General features: G+C 57.6%; 1 protein-coding gene across 1 annotated transcript in view; it reads left to right on the top strand.

The window, feature by feature from the left end:
• The window catches only part of ITPR2 (inositol 1,4,5-trisphosphate receptor type 2), a 342,793-nt gene that overhangs the window by 104,309 nt on the left and 218,600 nt on the right, over positions 1-19,884 (top strand). The window contains exons 16-21 of the mRNA XM_056134649.1: positions 630-802; positions 3,032-3,151; positions 3,403-3,588; positions 5,376-5,627; positions 5,804-5,948; positions 7,724-7,874. Of these exons, the coding sequence (XP_055990624.1) occupies positions 630-802; positions 3,032-3,151; positions 3,403-3,588; positions 5,376-5,627; positions 5,804-5,948; positions 7,724-7,874 (1,027 nt within the window). The remainder of the gene's footprint in view (positions 1-629; positions 803-3,031; positions 3,152-3,402; positions 3,589-5,375; positions 5,628-5,803; positions 5,949-7,723; positions 7,875-19,884) is intronic.

The raw sequence follows: 19,884 nt of genomic DNA, 5'->3' as shown, positions 1-19,884 counted from the left end.
CCCTGCCTGCCTTCTGTGAGTCCTAATGAGGATTCCTCTTACTAGCTCATTATTACTAACAGGATTTGTTCAAGCTGGAGATTGTGCTAACGGAATCTTCAGTTATTCAGGGATAGTTGTGATTTGAAATGTTTTTTTTTTTTGGGGGGGGCGGCTACATCCAGAAGTGCTCAGGGCTCTGCACCCAGGAATCTCTCCTAGCAGTGCTCAGAAGTGCTCAGGGCTTTGCACTCAGGAATCTCTCCTGGCAGTGCTCCTGGGACCACGTGGGATTCTGGGAATTGAACCCCGGTCTCCGCATGCAGGGCAAGCTCCCCACCGCTGCATATGATTACTCTGATCCAGAACGTTGTGATTTTCGCTTGGGTGATGTTTCTATTTCCCACCTTGGGGGGTAAGAGGCACCTCTTGTTAAGAATCATTTCTAGGTACTTAATTTTCGGATACGATTTAAGTTAGGTATAGCCAAATAGATATTCCTCTCCTCCCGAAACAGCCCTCATTCTGTAAGAGTCATTTCCTGGCCCCCTGGGCTGGAATGTTCGTGAGCTTCCTGTCCCCGCCGAGTTTCTCGGACTGGTCCTCTCCACGTGTCCGGACGCCCCTGTGACGGCCTTTCTGCCTTGCAGGAATACATCGCGAAGAACTTCTGTGTCATGCAGTCCCAGATCGGCTACGACATTCTGGCCGAAGACACCATCACAGCCCTGTTGCACAACAACAGGAAGCTCCTGGAGAAGCACATCACGGCCAAGGAGATAGAGACGTTTGTCAGCTTGCTGCGGAGGAATCGCGAGCCCAGGTCTGAGGGGGTTTGCCAGTGTCTTTTTGGCAGCCGGCATAGCTTGGGCCTTTATGCTCAGCACAGTGGGTAGGGCGTTTGCCTTGCACTTGGCCGACACGACTGACCCGAGTTCAATTCCTCCGCCCCTCTTGGAGAGCCCGGCAAGCTACCGAGAGTATCTCGCCCGCACGGCAGAGCCTGGCAAGCGCCCCGTGACGTATTCGATATGCCAGACACAGTAACAACAAAGTCTCCAATGGAGACGTTACTGGGCCCGCTCGAGCAAATCGGTGAACAACGGGAGGACCGTGACAGTGACAGTGACATTTTTTTTTGGGGGGGTGGGACTTTGGGGCACACCCCGCAGTGCTCAAGGCTGACTCCTGACTCTGTGCTCATGAATCTCTCCTGGAGATCCTCAGAGGACCATATGGGATGCCAGGGAGAGATTTGGAAGGCCTCATCTCCCTTATCCTGTGTATGCCAATCCCTATTTTCAGAACTTTGTAAAGTTTCTGAACTTTCATTTCACTAACTTCTTTTCTTTTGGCTTTTTTGGGTCACACCCGGTGATGCACAGGGCTGACTGCTGGCTCTGCTCTCAGGAATTACTCCTGGCGGTGCTCGGACCATATAAGTTACTGGGGATTGAACCTGGGTTGGCCACGTGTAAGGCAAACACCTTCCCCACCGTGCTCTCCCTCTGGCCCCCATTTCACTAACTTTTGTGGACAAAACTCTGTTGGGCTTATCGCTGCTCTAACCACGTACAATGGTCACTGCCTGGTTGGGGGTCAGAGTCTTTACAGACTTAAGCAGAGTTGATTTTCAGTCCGCGCAGGCGTGCTTTTATGTTTTATGGTGCTGTTTCCTATCCACACCTGCCGCGTGATTTGAATCCTCACCCGTCACTGTGCGTCCACTGGCCCAACCCTGTCACTCACATTTCGGAGATGAGAGAATGGCAGTGATGTAGCCGGCGCGATCCCTGTCGTCCCAAGGGGGTCGCGGGCAGACCGAGCTCTCCCTCGCCAAGTTCTGTTTCTCTCGCACCCTGTTACCGTTTTCGGGGGAGATGCAGAGACGGCGAGAAGATCGGCAATGTTTCCTCTGTTTCCCTGTTCGCTCTCGGGCGCGTCCTGTGCCACGCATGCCCCGTGTGTTCTGCAGACCCCTGACGGGCACAGTGGTCCAGCCTCGGGGTCCAAGCGGAAAGCTCCGCCCATCGGCCACTGACCCTCCTAGTCTCATTGACTCTGTGTGTCTTTTTAAAATTTATTTTTAATTAATTTATTTTCAACCGAATCATCATGAGATACACCATTACAAAGTTGGCATGATTTGGTGCCAGTCATACAGTGTTCCAACACCTGTCCCTTCACCAGGGCACATTTCCCAGCACCAATGTCCCCAGTTCTCTACTGCCACGCCTCCCCACCCGGCCTCTCTCCCTCTCTCTCTCCCTCTCTTCCTCTCTTTCTCTCTCCCTCTTTCCCTCTCTCTCCCTTTCTCCCTCCCCCTCTCATTCTCTCTCTCCTCTCTCTCTTTCCCTTTCTCTCCCTCTCCCTCTTTCCCTCTCTCTTTCTCTCCCTTTCTCTCCCTCTCTTTCCCTCTCTCTCCCTTTCTCTCTCCCTCTCTCTCTTTCTCTCCCTCTTTCCCTCTCTCCCTCTCTCTTTCTCTCTCCCTCTCTTTCTCTCTCTCCCTCTCTCTCTCTCCCCGCTGCCCCTTGTACACCTTCACACAGGGCAGCTCCCTTTGGAGCTTCGGTTTTCTCATCCGGAGCCGGGGCTCAGCTCCAGGCGTTTGGACGACAGGTGATTTTTCGAACAGCAGAGGCTGGTGGGGGTGAGCGCCAGCAAAGGAGGAGGAACAAGTTTCCTCCTGTTCAGGAGCAGTCTGTGATCCTGCCGAGGTGGACGGTCAGTCTAAGGCTGCGGGTGGTCCCGGAAAGAACTCAGGAGGAGGAGGAGCTGGTGCCCCCGGCGCCCTCCCTCGCTCCCTGCATTTGTTTGTGTTGCAGTGGTACCACACTCTTTGGGCCACACTCGGCAGTGCTCGGTGCGTCCTCTGGGCTCTGTGCTCTGGGCTCAGCCTTGGCGGGGACGGGGCAACCAGACGTGCCGTGCCGGGGAGCCGAGGCAGCTCGGTCCCGCGCACGACAGGCTCCTTACCCCCGCCCGTCTCTCAGCCTGCCCACGGCAAGCTTTTTCTTCATACTTGATTGCTCTTTTCTTTTCCTCGTGCCAGATTTTTGGATTATCTATCCGATCTCTGTGTGTCTAATACCACCGCCATTCCCGTCACCCAAGAGCTCATCTGCAAATTCATGCTGAGCCCCGGGAACGCCGACATCCTCATCCAGACCAAGTGAGGCCGCGGGTGTGTGTGTGTGGGTGTGCCTGTGTGTGTGAGCATGTGTGCGCCATGTGTGCGTGGTGCATGTGTATGCATCCATGTGAGTGCATGTGTGTGCATGTGTGAGCTTGTGCATGTTTGCTCGTGTGTGTGCGTGTGTGTGCGTGTACATGTGTGCACATGTGTGTGCGTGCACGTGCGTGCGCGTCCCTTCTCTGCGAGGGCCCCCGTCAGTGGGCCTCACGTGCCGTCTCCGTTCCCAGGCTGGTCTCCATGCAGACGGACAACCCCATGGAGAGCTCCATCCTGGCCGACGACGTGGACGAGGACGAGGTCTGGCTGTACTGGATCGACAGCAACAAGGAGCCGCACGGCAAGGCCATCCGGCACCTGGCCCAGGAGGCCAAGGAGGGCACCAAGGCGGACCTGGAGGTGCTCACCTACTACAGGTAGCCCCTTCGCTGGCGCCTCCCCGTGAAGGGGCTGACGGCCAGCCCGAGGCCCGGGCTCTGCAGAGCCCGGCTCCCGTCACTCTTTGCCATCGACTCCGCCGGCAGTGCTCGGGTCTTTGGCGTCAGGGGCGGTTGCCCCCGAGACACAGGCGGAGATGTAGGGAAAGGGGGAGACTGGGTCAGCCACCGAGGCCGCCTCAGGGGAGGCAGAGACAACACTATTCTGGGGGGAGAGGAAGGGAAGGAGGGGGGGGAGAGAGAGAAAGAGGGAGGGAGGGGGGAGAGAGAGGGAGGGAGAGAGGGAGGGAGAGAGAAAGAGGGAGGGAGGGGGGAGAGAGGGAGGGAGAGGGAGAGAGAGGAGAGAGAGGGAGGAAGAAAGGGAGAGAGAGAGAGGAGAGAGACGGAGACAGGGGATGATGAGGGGAAGAGAAACAGAGAGGAGGGGTAGAGAGAGGAGCAATGAGAGGGCGCAGGGGAGAGAGGGAGCGAGGAGAGAGAGGAGAGGAGAGAAGGGAGGAGCGGGGGAGGGAAGGAGGGAGGAGAGATGTGGAGAGTTTTGTGGGTACGGGGTGGCCTATGGTGCCCAAGTGCCCAGTGGCCAGAATCCTGGTGCCTGTGAAGGGTGGCAGCCCGGGGGAGCTCCGTGGCCGTGTGCCCAGCACAGGCTGAGGGCAGAGCTGACCTGCCTGGGGCTGTGACTCCGGGAGGAGGCGGCAGAGTGGGGTGCCCGGGTGGACCACTGGGGGCCTGAGGCAGCGTGGGCGGGGCGGCACTGGGATCCGGGCTCCGGGGGAAGGAGAGGGGTGTCGGGGGACATGCACGGCCCTCAGGCCCTGTCTGTGTGTGTGTGTGTATGTGTACTTGAGAGAGAGCAGGCACTGAGAGTCCATGGCCCACCCTTCCCACCCCTTAGCACACAGACACACAGACATGGACACACACAGACACGGACACACACAGCCACAGACGCACACAGACATGGACGCACATAGACACAGACACACACAGACAGATGCACACAGATACGGACACACACAGACACACACAGATGCACACAGACAAGAACACACAGACACAGACACACACATACACGGACACACACAGACATAGACACACACATATATGGACACACAGACACAAACAGACACATGCCGACACACACATACATAGACTCACGGGCACAGACACACACAGACATGCAATGATACATACACAGACACTTAGACACACAGACACATATATGCAGTATGAGTACACAGACACACATACATACAGTCATAGATAGATACACATGCAGATACATACACATACACAGAGACACACACAGCTAGATTGACATACAAACAGACACACATACGCATATGGACAGATACACAGACACACCAACACACTGTCACACACGGACGGACACACAGACAGAAATACCGTCATGCACACGGGCAGTCACGCAGACACATGGACAGATACACACACAACACGGACAGACACACACAGACACAGAGACAAACACACAGACACACACACAACGGCAGACACAGACACACACATGGTCAGACACACAGGCACACCCAGACACACACACAGACACACGTGTGCTTCCTGAGTGCGCCGGGACTGTGACCGTACCGGCAGACACGCGTGCTCATCTCTGCGTGGTCCTTGACCGCCCGGCCTGGCCCCGAAGGTCCCGCCTCCAACGTGGGCGTCCGGGTCCCCCCTGACCTGGCCGTGCGGGACCGTGTCCCAGGCAGGGGCCGGCGTCACGCGCCCGTCTTTTCCGGCAGGTTCCAGCTGAACCTGTTTGCGCGGATGTGCCTGGACCGCCAGTACCTGGCCATCGACCAGATCTCCACGCAGCTGCCGGTGGACCTGATCCTGCGCTGCGTGTCGGACGAGGGCCTGCCCTTCGACCTGCGCGCGTCCTTCTGCCGCCTCATGCTGCACATGCATGTGGACCGGGACCCCCAGGAGCCTGTGGTGCCCGTGCGCTACGCCCGCCTCTGGACCGAGATCCCCACCAAGATCAGCATCCACGAGTAGGCACATGGGCGCAGCGGCGTCTGGCGGGGAGGGGGCCGCGGAGGGCAGACTCCTCGCGGGCGCTCGGCACCCGTGGGCGCACTCAGGAAGCGGGCGTGGCGGTGGGCGAGCGGACACCCCGTCTCGTGCCGACGGCCGCCCTCTCACGGCGCTTCCCACGCCTCCTCGCCAGGTACGACTCCATCACCGACTCCTCCAGGAGCGACATGAAGAGGAAGTTCGCGCTGACCATGGAGTTTGTGGAGGAGTACCTGAAGGAGGTGGTGACCCAGCCCTTCCCGTTCGGCGACAAGGAGAAGAACAAGCTGACGTTCGAGGTAGGTCGGCGGCCGCCAGCCACCTACCTGGCGCTTCTTGCCCCGCGTGTCCGAGACGTGTCCCCCCCGCCGTGTCTGGGCTGTTGTCGCCCGACTGATGGAGGTCTGAGCCCCCCCGCTGCAGACTCAGACGTGGGTTTGAGGCTTCCCCTGCGCTTGGTGTTCAGGGCGGAGCGTTTTGTCGATGATGATCATTAGCCAGCTCGAGTAGGCTTCCCCCGTTCCTTTGTGTAGACTTGATTGTCTTTAGTGGACAAAGAGTTTTGTATTCTTGGCGTTTCGACACTGTATTTTTGCCCCTCTGTGGAGTTGATATTTTTAGTTTCATTGACCTGAGTCCAAATGTTTCTAGTTACAACGTGACCCGACGGCCACAGGGACAAAGCTTCAGCCTGGGTGGCACACCGAGAGCAGCTCCTGATTCCTGACGCATCTGTTGTCTCGGGGAGGGTGTGGGGGTGCCCATGAGGGTCTGCCATGGCGGGTGACCATGCTGGGGTGGGCCCTGGGTTCTGGCACTTCCGGGCACAGTATCCACTGATACTCATGGACCTTTCTTGGGTGTGTGTGTGTGTGTGTGTGTGTGTGTGTGAGAGAGAGAGAGAGAGAGAGAGAGAGAGAGACAGAGAGAGATAGAGAGAGACAGAGAGAGACAGAGAGAGACAGAGAGGACAGAGACAGAGACAGAGGAGAGAAGAGACAAGAAGGAGAGAGGGAGGGAAAGAGGGAGAGAGAGAGAAGGAGAGAGAGAGAGTGCAAGAGAGAGAGGGAGAGAGAGGGAGAAAGAGAGGAAGGGAGAGAGAGGGAGAGAGAGAGCGAGAGAGAGGGAAATGGGAGAGACGGAGGGAGAGAGAGGGGCCGTGTGCAGGCTTCAGCCTTCTCTCCCCTCGGCTCATCTCGGAGGTGACAGGCCTTTCCGGTACATTCCGTTGGTCCCTCAGGCCTTCCCCTGTGGAGTGGGCGGAAGGACACTGTCCAGTAGGAGCCTCTCACACCGGTCAGCCCTGTGGCATGCACGGGGAAGCAGTGATAGGAGCATGTTGTTTCTGGATGAATCTCATTGGACTAGTCACTCAAGTGAGGCAAGTGTCTCTCTCGAGTGGCGTCCCGCTGCGCTCACTCCCTGCCTTCCACGTCGCTCATAGGAACCGCAGGGGCCCGACCTCAGGTGCTCCTCTGCCTGCCGGGGTGTCACCCAGTCGCCTCCTTCTTGTCGCCTGGGCTGTGATAGGTTGACAGACTGGGATGATTTATGTTTTTTTCGTTTCCTTTTTTGGATCACACCCAGTGATGCTCAGGGGTTCCTCCTGGCTCTGCACTCAGGAATTACTTCTGGTGGTGCTCAGGGCACCATAGGGGACACTGGAATCGAACCCTGGTCGACCGTACAAGGCAAACGCCCTACCCGCTGTACTATCACTCCAGCCCCTGATCTGGGTTTTTTAAAAATCTGAATAAATCAGAGCTCACGGGGCTGCTTTTTTTTTCTTTTTGGGTCACACCCGGTGATGCTCAGGGGTTACTCCTGGCTCTGCACTCAGGAATTGCTCCTGGCGGTGCTCGGGGGACCCTATGGGATGCAGGGAATCAAACCTGTATTGGCCATGTTGGCTGTGTGCAAGGCAAACGCCCTACCCGCTGTGCTATCACTCCAGCCCCACGGGGCTGCTTTTGTGGGTATCTTAGTTCCTCAGTGTGAAACCCTCAAACTGATTTGGGTAATCGCAGGAGAACCAGCGTTTCTTCTCGTTCCGAACGTCTCCTTCCGTCCCCAGGTGGTGCACTTGGCGCGGAACCTCATCTACTTCGGCTTCTACAGCTTCAGCGAGCTGCTGAGGCTGACCAGGACGCTGCTGGCCATCCTGGACATCGTCCAGGTCCCCATGTCGTCGTACCTGGAAAGATTAAGCAAATACCAAGACGGAGGTAGGGCTTGGCGCCGTGCTCGCACCTGTTTGACGCTTGCAGGGAGAAAAATCGCTGGTGTTTGTTTGTCTCGGGCGGGTGCTGAGCGTGGCCCAGGGCACGGAGAGAAGCTGCCAGGGTCATGGAGGGGGGCAGGAAATGATGCCGGAGGGGCAGGTGTGCAGCCGGGGGTGGGGGAGGCGTCAGAAGCTGTCTCCATCCCAGGCCCACCTGCCTCTTGGTGCTGGTCTCTCGCATGCAGATGGGTCGGTTCCGAGCTTCCTCTGAGCAACACGGGACACTCTTGGCCCCTGGGATGCAGCCTTGAGAGCGTGACTCCCACAGGCGGTTTGGGCTGGGTACCCCGAAAACCCGGGGCGGGGGTGCATGTGTGGAAGGATGCTCAGGGCGTCCAGGTCGGGAAGGGGGCGGCGCTGACCACCCCTGCCCACGGGCCCAGCTGCCCCGTCAGGCTCTAAAGAGGGGCAGGCCCTGGAGTTGTCCCGGGCACAGCAGGGGTCCGGCTGTGTGTGAGCCTCAGCCGCCCTCGGCCTACGCCTCCCTCAGGGAGGGGGCAGGGGTGCCGTGAAAAGCAGTGCTCTCTGTTCAGCGGTCACTGTGGGATGCAGTAGCCGTAATGCCCAGCGGCTAGGGAGAGCGTTTTCACCCCAGGCGGGCTTGCGGGGGAAGCCGACAGCACCCACTCGAGCGGCCCCCGCGGGATAGAAGCAGCTAGAAGAGGCGCCTCTCACAGAAGGCAGAACCTGCGGTGGGAGCACTGTTCCGGGAGGAGGTGGGATCACTGTCCCGGGAGCACTATCCCAGGAGGGGTGAGAGCACTGTCCCGGGAGGGGGTGGGAGCACTGTTCCGGGAGGCTTTCTCGGCTGTTCCTTTCACGTCCCTGGACGTCAAAGGCGGAGGTGGGTGCGTCTGTTCCTCCCGGCTCGGAGGCAGGAGGCGCTGCTGGTCTCAGAGAACGTCCGTGCTGCCGGAAGCTGGGTGCGGAGGGCTGAGTCAGCAGGAAGCCTCGGGTCGGCCGCCCGCTCCCCGGACGCTCGGCTCTGCAGGTGGCCTGGGCAGCTGCTCCTTCAAGGCCAGGCCAAAGCCTGGTAAGACCCTGAGCAGAGCCAGGGGCTCTCTCCAGCACAGACAAAGAGAGAGAGAGCAGCAGTGGAGACACACTGGTTCTGCGCGTGACGAAGTGAACCCAAGCAGAGACTCTTGGGAAACAAGTCAGGGAAATCCCGAAGGCTTGCAGGGTCAAAGGGTCCGAGGCTGGGGCTGGAGGGATAGCACAGCGGGTAGGGCGTTTGCCTTGCACGCGGCCGACCCGGTTCGATTCCCAGCATCCCATAGGGTCCCCTGAGCACCTCCAGGGGTCATTCCTGAGCGCAGAGCCGGAGTAATCCCTGTGAATTGCCAGGTGTGACCCAAAAAGCAAAAAAAAAAAAAAAAAAAAGGTCCGAGGCACGCTTAGCGTCCAAGTCCCAGCACGGCCAGCAGAGGGCGCCGGAGGCCCGAGCAGCTCAACGTCCATCCCCCTGGGGTGCGCGATCAGCCTGACCCTCAGAGCCAAGCAGCAGAGTTGCCCAGCGCCAGCCGGCGGGGATTCCTGTCTGCAGAGCAGCCCCAAGGCAGGAGGGAGTTGCTGGACAGTTTCCCTCCGCCGAACTGCATGAACACCTGCACCCAGGCGTCGGGGTCTGGAACGCCCCGAGCTCAGGTGAGGAATGGAGCAGGGTCGCAGCAGGAAGGGAAACTGAGTCGGCTCAGGAAGAGAAGAATAAAAACAACGTGTTGTGTGCGTGCTTCGGGGAGACATGAGAGTCTGAAGGGAGAGCAGGCTGGAATGAAAACATCGGAGACAACATTCAAGGAGGAGGACGAGGAAAGAGATCGGCAGTGATGTCGAGGGGCCTCGGGGAGACACCAGAGAGGAAGTGGGCGAAGCGAACCGGAGCAGAAGGCGGGCAGCGCTGGGCTCCTCGGGGTCTAAGAGAATCTGCAAGTAACAGACTCCCGGACCCTGCATGAGGAAACTTGCCTGGCACGTCTCCGGCACAGCGGAGAGACCCGTTACAGAGCTGGAGAGCTGGGGGTGGTGCCGGCACGTGTCTGCGCGTGCCCGCGCCTGGCTCAGTCCTGGGCACCTTGTGTCCCCTGCAGCATTGCTGGATGTAGCCCCGAAGGCCTCGGGCGACCCCAGCACTGTGGGGTCCGAGCACCTCTGCACCTCTGGGTCCGGCCCCCACCTGGAGGTCCATGGGACCTAGAATCTCCTGAGCAGTGCCCGGAGACCCCGGGTCTCATAGAGAGTGGGCAGAGAGGGCAGCGAGGGGCGGGGTGCCCCAGGGCACTCGGAAACCAGGCAGTGGGGGCATGAGACTTCACTGTTTCCCTCCCGCGTGTCCCGTGACGGTCGCAGTTAGAGAAAGGCAAGCCCCCTGCTGCCGTCTGGATGAGGGCAGAGTCTGCGGGCTCTGCTCCCTGGCTCCGCAGAGTGGACGCTCTCACTGCTGTCCCCTGCAGGTAAGGGTGCCCAGACCAGCCCGCTGCTCGGGGATGCCCTGAAGGATTTCTGTCCTCCACACCAGCTTTGGACCTACCCTTGGAGACACTGTCTACACTCTCCAAAATGCTGTTTTTTTTTTTTTTAAAGAAAAACAACAAAACAGTTTTCCTGTTTGCTTGATTTCTTTTCTTTTTTTTTTTTTCTTCCTTTTTGGGTCATACCCGGCAAAGCACAGGGTTTACTCCTGGTTTTGCCCTCAGGAATTACCCCTGGTGGTGCTCAGGGGACCACATGGGATGCTGGGAATCGAACCCGGGTCGGCCGCGTGCAAGGCAAACGCCCTACCCGCTGTGCTATCACTCTGGCCCTCCTGTTTGCTTTTTGGGTCCCCTGAGAACCATCGAGCACCGTTCAGGGAGCACTGGCTGAGATCGGGGGACACTTCAGTCAGGCGGCCCGGCCCATGCACGGGCGTTCCCGGGATTGCTGGGGGTGGCCCTGGTGGGCTGAACCGAGCTGGAGGAAACCGGGCTCCTTGAGCACTGTTTAGGGGCCGCCTCCCCGGCCCCCTCAGCCTGTTGCATCCGATGTGAGAATAGACCACGAGCGTCCTCCCTCAATGACCTGGCCATGCCATGGGGCCTGTCCCCTGCTCACTGCCGCCGCCCTGCCAGAGGCGGCTTTGTGTTGCCGGCTTCCCTTTGGCCTTGAGTCGCCAGAGCAAGAGGGCAGCCCGTTGCCGGGCTTGTGAGTGTGGGACCATCTCGGGGGGCCGACACCCAGGGCTGGCTGCTGGGAGGGGACCCCGGTCAGGGGGGCATGTGTCCCCCTCCCCGCCTGGACCATGGCCGTTTAGGTTCAGGTGATGTGGGTTTTAGGTCCTAGTCGAGGGTGCTTCTTTTTTTTTTGCTTTTTTTTGGGTCACACCCGGCAATGCTCAGGGGTTACTCCTGGCTCATGCACTCAGGAATTATTGAGTGCATGAGCCTGGTGGTGCTCGGGGGACCCTATGGGATGCTGGGAATCGAACCTGGGTCAGCCATGTTGGCTGCATGCAAGGCAAACGCCCTCCCCGCTGTGCTATGGCTCCAGCCCCTCGAGGGTGCTTCTTTGCAACAGCCCGAGTGTGCTCTGTGGCAGAGAATTGCAGCTTCCTTTCCCCACCTTTGTCTGGGAACCAGTTCTGTGCTGAGCCCTCTGACACACTTGCACGCACACACACAAACACACTTACACATACTGACACATGTGCTCACTCATGCGCACACATGATTACACACATACATGCTTACACACATGCACATGTGCACACACTCAGACACATGCACATACCTGCTCATGTGTATACATGTGCACATGCTCGGACACCGTAGGACAGCAGGGAGGTGTTTGCTTGCCTGGCACGTGGCCACGCCAGGTTGGATTCCCGGACCCCACGTGGTCCCCTGAGCACCACCCAGGAGTGACTGAGTGCAGAGCCAGGAGTCAGCCCTGAGCATCGCCAGGTGTGACCACTGCCCCTCCCACCCCCCCCACCCCTGCAAAAAAAAAAAAAAGAGCCGTCCCCACCCTTGGGAAGCCAGTGTGGCAGACAACAGCCCAAGGCCAGCCAAGAGCTGGAGGGGGCTCTGGGCTTCTGTCAGCTCTGGGGGTCCCCACAGCCGAGTGCTGCCGTGCGGCTGTTGGGGGCCAGTCTGGTCATCGGCTCTCGGTGGAGCCTGGACCCGTGCAGGACCCTGTCCACTGCCGAGAGTGCCCCAGCTAGCGGAGGGGCCGTTGGCTCTGCCTCTAAGGTTTCAGGTTGGGGGAGATGCGAGGAACCCCCAGAGCCCGGAAGGGTCTTCTTGCTCTATGCTCTGGTCTGCACTGTGAGCTCTCAGGACGAGGAAGGGGGTGGCAGGGAGGGGCTCACCGGGGTCTGTCTGGGTCCCATGCGGGGGCACAGTCGCGGCCGGCCCAGGAGGCGCAGGGAGAGAGTGCGGCTGCGCCCTCTCCGGCCAGGACCAGCCCGGCCTCAGTGGGCCTTTCTTCCTCTCCCTTTTGGACTTGGCCACGCTCCCCACCATCCACCTTGAAAGGCTTTTCCTGGCGGCACAGTTGTCGCTTCCCGGGCACAGAGGAACAGGGACGGGAGGTGGGGCGAGGCGCTCCGGCCCTGCTGGCGGGGGGGCAGAGGGAGACCCTGTCGGCCTCCGGGAAACACTTTCTCCCTGAGAACATGAGGAGCTTTGTTTGAATGTCACGGCTCCTTCACTTCCAAACCAGTTCCGCGAAGACTGGCTGCGGTGCTCGCTACTCTCTGAATGGTGCTCTTCATAACGGGGGGCAGGTGGCACCCCCCAGAGCAATGTACATGCAGTGCGTGTGAGCGAGAGAGGGAGGGAGGGAGAGAGAGGGAATAAGAGGGAGAGAGAGAGGGAAAGAGAGGGAGAGAGAGAGGGAGAGAGGGAGGGAGGGAGGGAGAAGGAGAGAGGTCAGCTTGAGGGTAGCGCTGGGGATCACCCCAGGGCTGCGCTGGGAGTGCTCGTGGGGCCATGTGGTGCCCAGAGTCTGCATGGGGCCAGACATGCAAGGCGCGTCCCTTAACCCTGCAGTCTCCCCATCCTCTCTATCCAGAACTTTTTCTGAGTTTGTCTCCCATATAGAGCTTACAAGAAGGGTCTATGAGCCCGAGTCAGACTATACTGTCCAGTAACAAAGACTCAGATCTATTGACTGAGAACCAATGTGGAGACAGAAACTATGAGAATCTTTCTTTCCTGATTCGGCAGCTTTCCCATGCCCTGCCCGGGGTCAGTATCCAGCATGGCGCTCGGCTCTGTGTTTCGGATGGTGATGGCAGTCACAGAATTCACCTACTTGAATGTATCTGGCTGCCTCTGAACGACAAAAATATCTCTCTAGACCCTGGCAGTCCAGATCGATGGCGGGTTTTCTTTGGTTACTCCGAGCTTTCAGATGGACGTTCCAAACTCCCAGTGAGTGGCCGGTAATGGGCTCAGCGTCCACCCCAGGCGGGCTGCTTCCCGCTCTCCTGTTCCTGCAGACGAGCCAGGAGCATGGAGCTACCTCGCAGTGACGGGAAGATTCTGGCCTGGGAAGGCTCGGGCTGTCCCGGAGTTACTGGAAGAGTAAGCCCTCGGGTGGGGGGGGCCCACCCAGGACTGCCCATCCCGTCCCCTGCAGCCCCCTGGGAGGGCTCCACAGCCCCGGGCTGTCTCTGCCCATCCTCTCTGGCCGCCCTCTCCCGGTTCCTCGTTCCGTGTTGTGGGCACCTCAGAGTCTGGTTCAGGGAGGGCTTCAGCCCCCGGATCGTTCCCCAGTTTTCTGCCTGCTGATCTGAAGGGCAGCCGAGACCCAACGAGGCCGTCGGCCTGAGGGATGTAGGAATCACCCCAAGTTCTGCGGCCCTCAGCCCTTCACGGAACCTCTTTCTCCGTGGTTGTCGGGGTTTTCTGGGGGTGCTCATGTATCCAGCACTTGCTGAAAGGACGTTCCCAGGGGCAGGTGCACCTCCTTCCTGCCCTTCCCTGTGTTTGTTCTCTGGTATCTCATGGAAGCTACCAGAACTTGCTCGTGTCCATCCTCTCTGCTAAAGGCTCCTTCTCTGTGGTCATCTAGAATCCCTCAGCCCCCACCTCTTTATTTGTTTGGGGACCAGACCTGACAGTGCTCAGGGCTGACTCCTGGCTCTGCACTCGGGGAATCACTCGTGTGATGCTCAGGGGACCCTCTGGGGTGCCGGGGATCGAACTGGCATCAGCTGTGTGCAAGGCCTGCGCGGTCCCTGCCGTGTCCTCTCTCCCAGGGCCCCTTCACACTCCTTTGAGACTTGAGGGTCCAAATCCCAGAGTGTCCAGGGCCAGAGCAGCCCCTTCTCTGGGTGTTGCTGTCTCAGCGGCCGTGAGCACTTTCCTGAGGATGCCGGGATGATTTTTGTGGCACTGGGTCTCAGCCGAAGTTCCAGCAGGTCCTTCAGTGCAATGATTCCCGACCTTTGTGTCCCCCCCCCCCCCCCCCCCCCCGTGGCTCCCTTCCTCCTATTTCCTTCCTGTGGCCACCTCCCCACCCCTGTCCTTCCAGTTGGCCCCCTCGTCTTTGACCACGTGGCCCCCGTTGTGAAGTCTGGCTCTCACATGTCACCGTTCCCTGACTGCACTTGAGCCCGTTTGATGGGGCCTGGGATGAGGCGTTTCTCAAGAGGATTTTTACCTTGTTGGGCTATTAACCCGTTAGTTTGCAAACTGTTGGTGTCATTTGGGAGTCTGATAGAGTCATTCTCCGCATGAGCTTCCACTTCACTGCTGAGAAACAGCGGATTTCTAATTTCACCCCAGCCCTTCGTTGGACGGGTCATCGAGACCCCGGCGCCCGAGCACTGAGAGTTGGACCAGCTCTCCGGCGCGGGTTGTTTCACGGAAGTCGTGGCCGTGAGTCTGGGCTTTCCCTGCGTGTGTCTAGGGGGTGATGGAACAGGAGAGGTTGTTCTTGGTGTGGTGAGGAGTGTAGTGGGAACGAACCGGAGAGGCAGGGAGGAGCTGGCTGGGAGTGACGGGGCATTCGACATCTGGGTGACACGCCCTTGTCAAAACTGCTGCCACCCTCTCATTTGAGACCTGAGCATTTCACTGTATTTAGATTACCAACCATTAGGAATTAGGGATCAGCTTTGCAAATTAAGACCTTGAAGGTTGGAATACTCAAACGAGTGTCGGTGTCTGACAGTGATGAAATCCAAGTAAGATGTAGAATTCCCTCGTGGTGTGAATTGTCCTTCCAATGTGTTCTTTGATTATCCCTTCTGTAGAATGAGGGATGAGAAGAATTCTTTACTGCGCAGAGGATTTGAGATTCAAAGATAGATGGTGAAAACGTTGCTTTATTTGGGTTCCATGTTTTGAGAAGGTTTTGCTTTGCTCGTTTTCTCAAGCTCCTGGATTCGTGGACTCTGACTGGGTCATCAGTCCACTGTATTGATTGAATGGGTCATCAGTCTACCGCATGCATTGAATGGGTTATCAGTACACTGCATGCACTGAATGGGTCATCAGTTCACTGCACTGACTGAATGGGTCATCAGTTCACTGCATTGACTGAATGGGTCATCAGTCCACTGTATTGACTGAATGGGTCATCAGTCTACTGCATGCACTGAATGGGTCATCAGTACACTGCACTGACTGAATGGGTCATCAGTACACTGCATTAACTGAATTGGTCATCAGTCTACCGCATGCACTGAATGGGTCATCAGTACACTGCATGCACTGAATGGGTCATCAGTCCACTGCATTGACTGAATGGGTCATCAGTCCACTGCATGCACTGAATGGGTCATCAATACACTGCATTCAGTGAATGTTTATTTAGAGTAAGAAAATTGGGTGTCATCTTGTCTACTTGGTTGAGTATTTTATTTTTAAAGTTTTATATTAGGCATTGTTATTGTCAGCACTCTTCTTGGTGCGGTTCATGCTAATGTGATTCAGCATTCCAGCCTCCAATGAGACCCCACTTCCCCTCGCCCCCGTGTCCATCCTGCTGAGACTCTGCACGTCCATCCTTGTAGGAGCAGATTGCATGATTCCATCTTTCCTCACTGCTCAGTAGTGTTCCATGGTGCCTGTGTCCCATTGGTTCTTTATCCAGTCATCTGTTCTTGGATGTTTGGGTTGGTTCCAGCTTCTTTTGCCTGTTGTGTGTAGTGCTGCGAAACGGAGTGATAGCACAGCGGTAGGGCATTTGCCTTGCACGCAGCCAGCCCGGCCAAGCCGGGTTCGATTCCTCCGCCCCTCTTGGAGAGCCTGGCAAGCTACCAAGAGTATTCAATATGCCAAACACAGTAACAAGAAGTCTCACAATGGAGACGTTACTGGGCCCGCTCGAGCAAATCGATGAACAACGGGAGGGCAGTTTGTTTTGTTTGGCAGTTTGTGTAGTGCTGCAGTGAAACAGGAGTGTGAATGTCTTTTGTGAATTGATTTTTTTTTTTTTTTGCTCTTGGGATTGGAATTGCTGGATCATACTCCAATTCCTAGTCTTTTGAGGAATGTCATGTCCTTTTCCAAAAAGACTGAACCAGAGTCGATATTTCCACCAGCAGTGAACAAAGTCCCCTTTTCCAACATCCATGCAAGCACTGTGGGTTTTATTTATTTATTTATTTATTTATTTATTATGTGCACCAATCTCTCTGGTGTGAGGTGGTACCTCATTGTTGATTTGCATTTTCCTGATGATTAGTCATGCAGTGGCTGGACCGATAGCACAGTGGGTAGGGCGTTTGCCTTGCACGCAGCCAACATGGCCGACCCGGGTTCGATTCCTCCGCCCCTCTCGGAGAGCCCGGCAAGCTACCGAGAGTATTGGATATGCCAGACACAGTAACAACAAAGTCTCCAATGGAGACGTTACTGGGCCTGCTCGAGCAAATCGATGAACAGCGGGAGGACAGTGACAGTGATAGTCATGCAGAGCATTTTTTCATATACCTTTCGGCCATCTGTATATTTCTCTGAAGACGTTTTTTCCCTCCATTTTATTTGGGGCCACGCCCAGCGGTGCTCGGGGGTTGCTCCTGTCTCTGCACTCAGGGCTCACTCCTGGTGGTGCTCAGGATCGTTTCGGGTGCCGGGTCTAGAACCCAGGCCACCTGCATGCCGAGCAAGTGCCTTACAGCTGTCCTTGCACCCCGGCCTCTCCTCCCCTTTTGGTGGGGCTGTTTGCTTATTTGCTCGGGAGGTTTCTCTCAGTGCTCTTCTCCAGCTGGGCCGTCAGCCCTTGGCCAGGCCAGTGCGGGACTGCTGCTCTCTCCTGGTCTCTGGGAGTCCTTCCGTTCTCGTCCTCGTTTCCTTGGTGGTGCAGAGCGTCTGTCTGATGTAATCCTGTTGTGTGCCACAGCTGTGGGGATCACGTCCTGTGTGTGCTCGGGGCCTTCAGGGCCACGTCCAGTGGGATTGTGCAGGGGACATCGGGGTCAGGGACCAGGACCTCGGCCAGGCAAGGCCTGTGCTGGGCCACATGAGCCCTACCTGGCCTGAGTGTTTTTTTTTTTAAACTTTATTTATTTAACTTTATTTATTTGAACATCATGGTTTACAAAGTGGTTCATAATAAGTCGCTACAGGCTTTTGATGTCCCAAGCCCAGTCCTGAGTGACCTTCCCTCCACCACTGGCGTTTTCTGTTGAGAAAACTGGGATCAGTAGAGCATTCTCCCTCCATCTGAGTTAAGTCTGTTGTCTTTCGTGGCCAAGTTTTCCTTCCTTCTTTGTACTACGCTGAAAAACTTGCATTTTTACCAGACAGCCTCAATACACTCGCTCCATAAATGCAGATTCTGACGGGGGGTTGATCGGAGAGGCCTATAGAACGCCAGGGTAACGGGGAACCAGCGGGCCCGGAGTGTTGGGTTCTAGAGCGGGAGGCTTTGGGGGAGTCAAGAACAGGGAAGGCGAGGAGGGTGGGAGGAAGAGTCGCTGGCCTTGGGGGACCGGCGCTCACAGCCTCTACCCCACCTCAGCAGCCGGGAATCTAGAAACCTCTCTTCGGACAAACACAGACCGAGACTCGCGCCGTCTCTGACTTCTACGGGGTTTGGCTGTGTTTCTGAACCAGAACAGTCCACAGGGCAGACGCTTCTCGCCGCCCTCACAGGCCCAGATGCTGGGCCGTCTGTGGCCACCATGGACCATGGGCATCTCTGGGTGTGGCACAGCTGGGCGAGCGCCCCCCCCCCCAACATCGACAACATGTGTTACGGATTGTCATGGGGTTCTGGGCGCTCATTTTCATTGCTTGGTGACAGGAGCTATATTTGGGCAAAGGCGTGGTCCGGCTGGCTCGCTGTGTAATAGTCGTTGGGATGAAATGGTTATTGCCCATGCAAATCGAAATAAGAAGCAGGCGTGTGGGCAGGGGGAGGTCTGCCGTGTGGGTCAGGGGGTGAATCACAGAGGGGTCCGGTGTGTGTCCGGCCAGACAGCCTCGCCGGAGCTAACGCACGCGCTCCGGAGCTGGGGCTGAGCAAACGTGTTTGCCTTGAGCGTTCCGGCCGTTGCTGGCAGCCAGTCCTTGGCGCAGTGAGCCCGGGGCGTGGGGGCTTCAGGGCCGTGCGGTTAGGCGACCGCAGAAGCATCCTCCAGGAGGGTGCAGGCAGGGAGAGGGGCTGGCTCCTGGCCCGGGCCGGCCTTGTGCAGACGTGGAGATGCGCCTTCCTCCGTGTTTCCCTCACTGCCCGCCCGCGGAGCTCTCTCTTGGCTTTTGCAAGCGGTAGTCTGACGAAAGGTCCTTGACGCACGGTCAAAACCCTGAGCTAATTTCTGCCCGTAAAATGCCACATGAGAGGGGAAAAAAAAATTGCCTTTTTGCTGGTTTCAAGGGCGGTGTGTCTGCAGCCGCTGGCTCTCACGGGCACCAGGGTCCTCTGCGGGGGAAGACGGGGTGGGGGGGGGGATGACAAGCGTCTCACCTTCCAAGTCCTTTTCTGTATCTTGCCCCCGTCAGCCTGCCCTCCCGGCCCCTGGGGAGGCCCCCGGTGCATGTTCTTCACTCAGAGCTCAGGGTTCGAGCTCATCCACGCCCTTCCATTCCTTTCCTCGTGGTTCACATCCTTCTGCGCTGAGGGAGAGAAACCGCTTGCACCACATTCTTTTTATTTATTTATTTTATTTTAAAAAATTTTTATTAATGAGATACCATGAGGTACAGTTGTAGACTGACAAATTTTTGTGCTTGGGTTTCCGTTATACAATGATCGAGTACCCATCCCTCCGTCCCTCCACCAGTGCCCATTCTCCACCACCACGAGTCCCAGTATCCCTCCCTGCCCCCACATTCTTGGGTCTTCTGGAGGCAAAGCCCCACGAACACCCACGACGCAGGGCCTGGAGGCAGCGGCTGGGTGTCCCTGGCGAGACCTTTGTTCCTCCCACCGGGAAGGGAGAGCGCAGACAGGGGCGGTTGGGGCGGTGGGGAGAGGAATGTGGGGGCAGCTGCAGAGAGCACCCGGGGGCGGGGGCAGGCTTGGCTTCTGCAGGGACCCCCCAGCACACTCGCTTCTCACGGTTTCCCGGCTCCAGAGGACGGGGTGGGGCAGGGAATGTGCCGGCCGGTGAGTGGACTCCGGCAGCCAAGGCTTCTCCCGGAAGCTGCTGTTCCCACCCACTGACATTGCATCCGGGCGGCAGATCTGGGCTGGGCCAAGGACGCTGGTCCCTTGAGTCGTTTCCATGAGCTCTGCTGGCCCAGGTGCTGCTCACCAGTGTCGACCCGGACGGTCCACTTGCCACACCAGCCTTCTCTCTCAGGTGGAACGCGTGTCGGCGGGTACGCGGGGGCCACCGATGTCAGCGTGGCCCCCGAGGAAGCCCTGGAAAGTGTTTTCCAAGAACTTTCAACTTTTTAATTTTATTTTTTTGCTTTTTTGGGTCACACCAGCGATGCTCAGGGGTCACTCCTGGCTCTGTGCTCAGGAATTACCCCTGGCGGTGCTCAGGGAACCCTATGGGATGCTGGGAA

This window comes from Sorex fumeus, unplaced genomic scaffold (genome assembly GCF_029834395.1).
Source record: "Sorex fumeus unplaced genomic scaffold, SorFum_2.1 ptg000100l, whole genome shotgun sequence".
Lineage (NCBI taxonomy): Eukaryota > Metazoa > Chordata > Mammalia > Eulipotyphla > Soricidae > Sorex > Sorex fumeus.
This window is presented reverse-complemented; position numbering and strand designations above follow the sequence as displayed.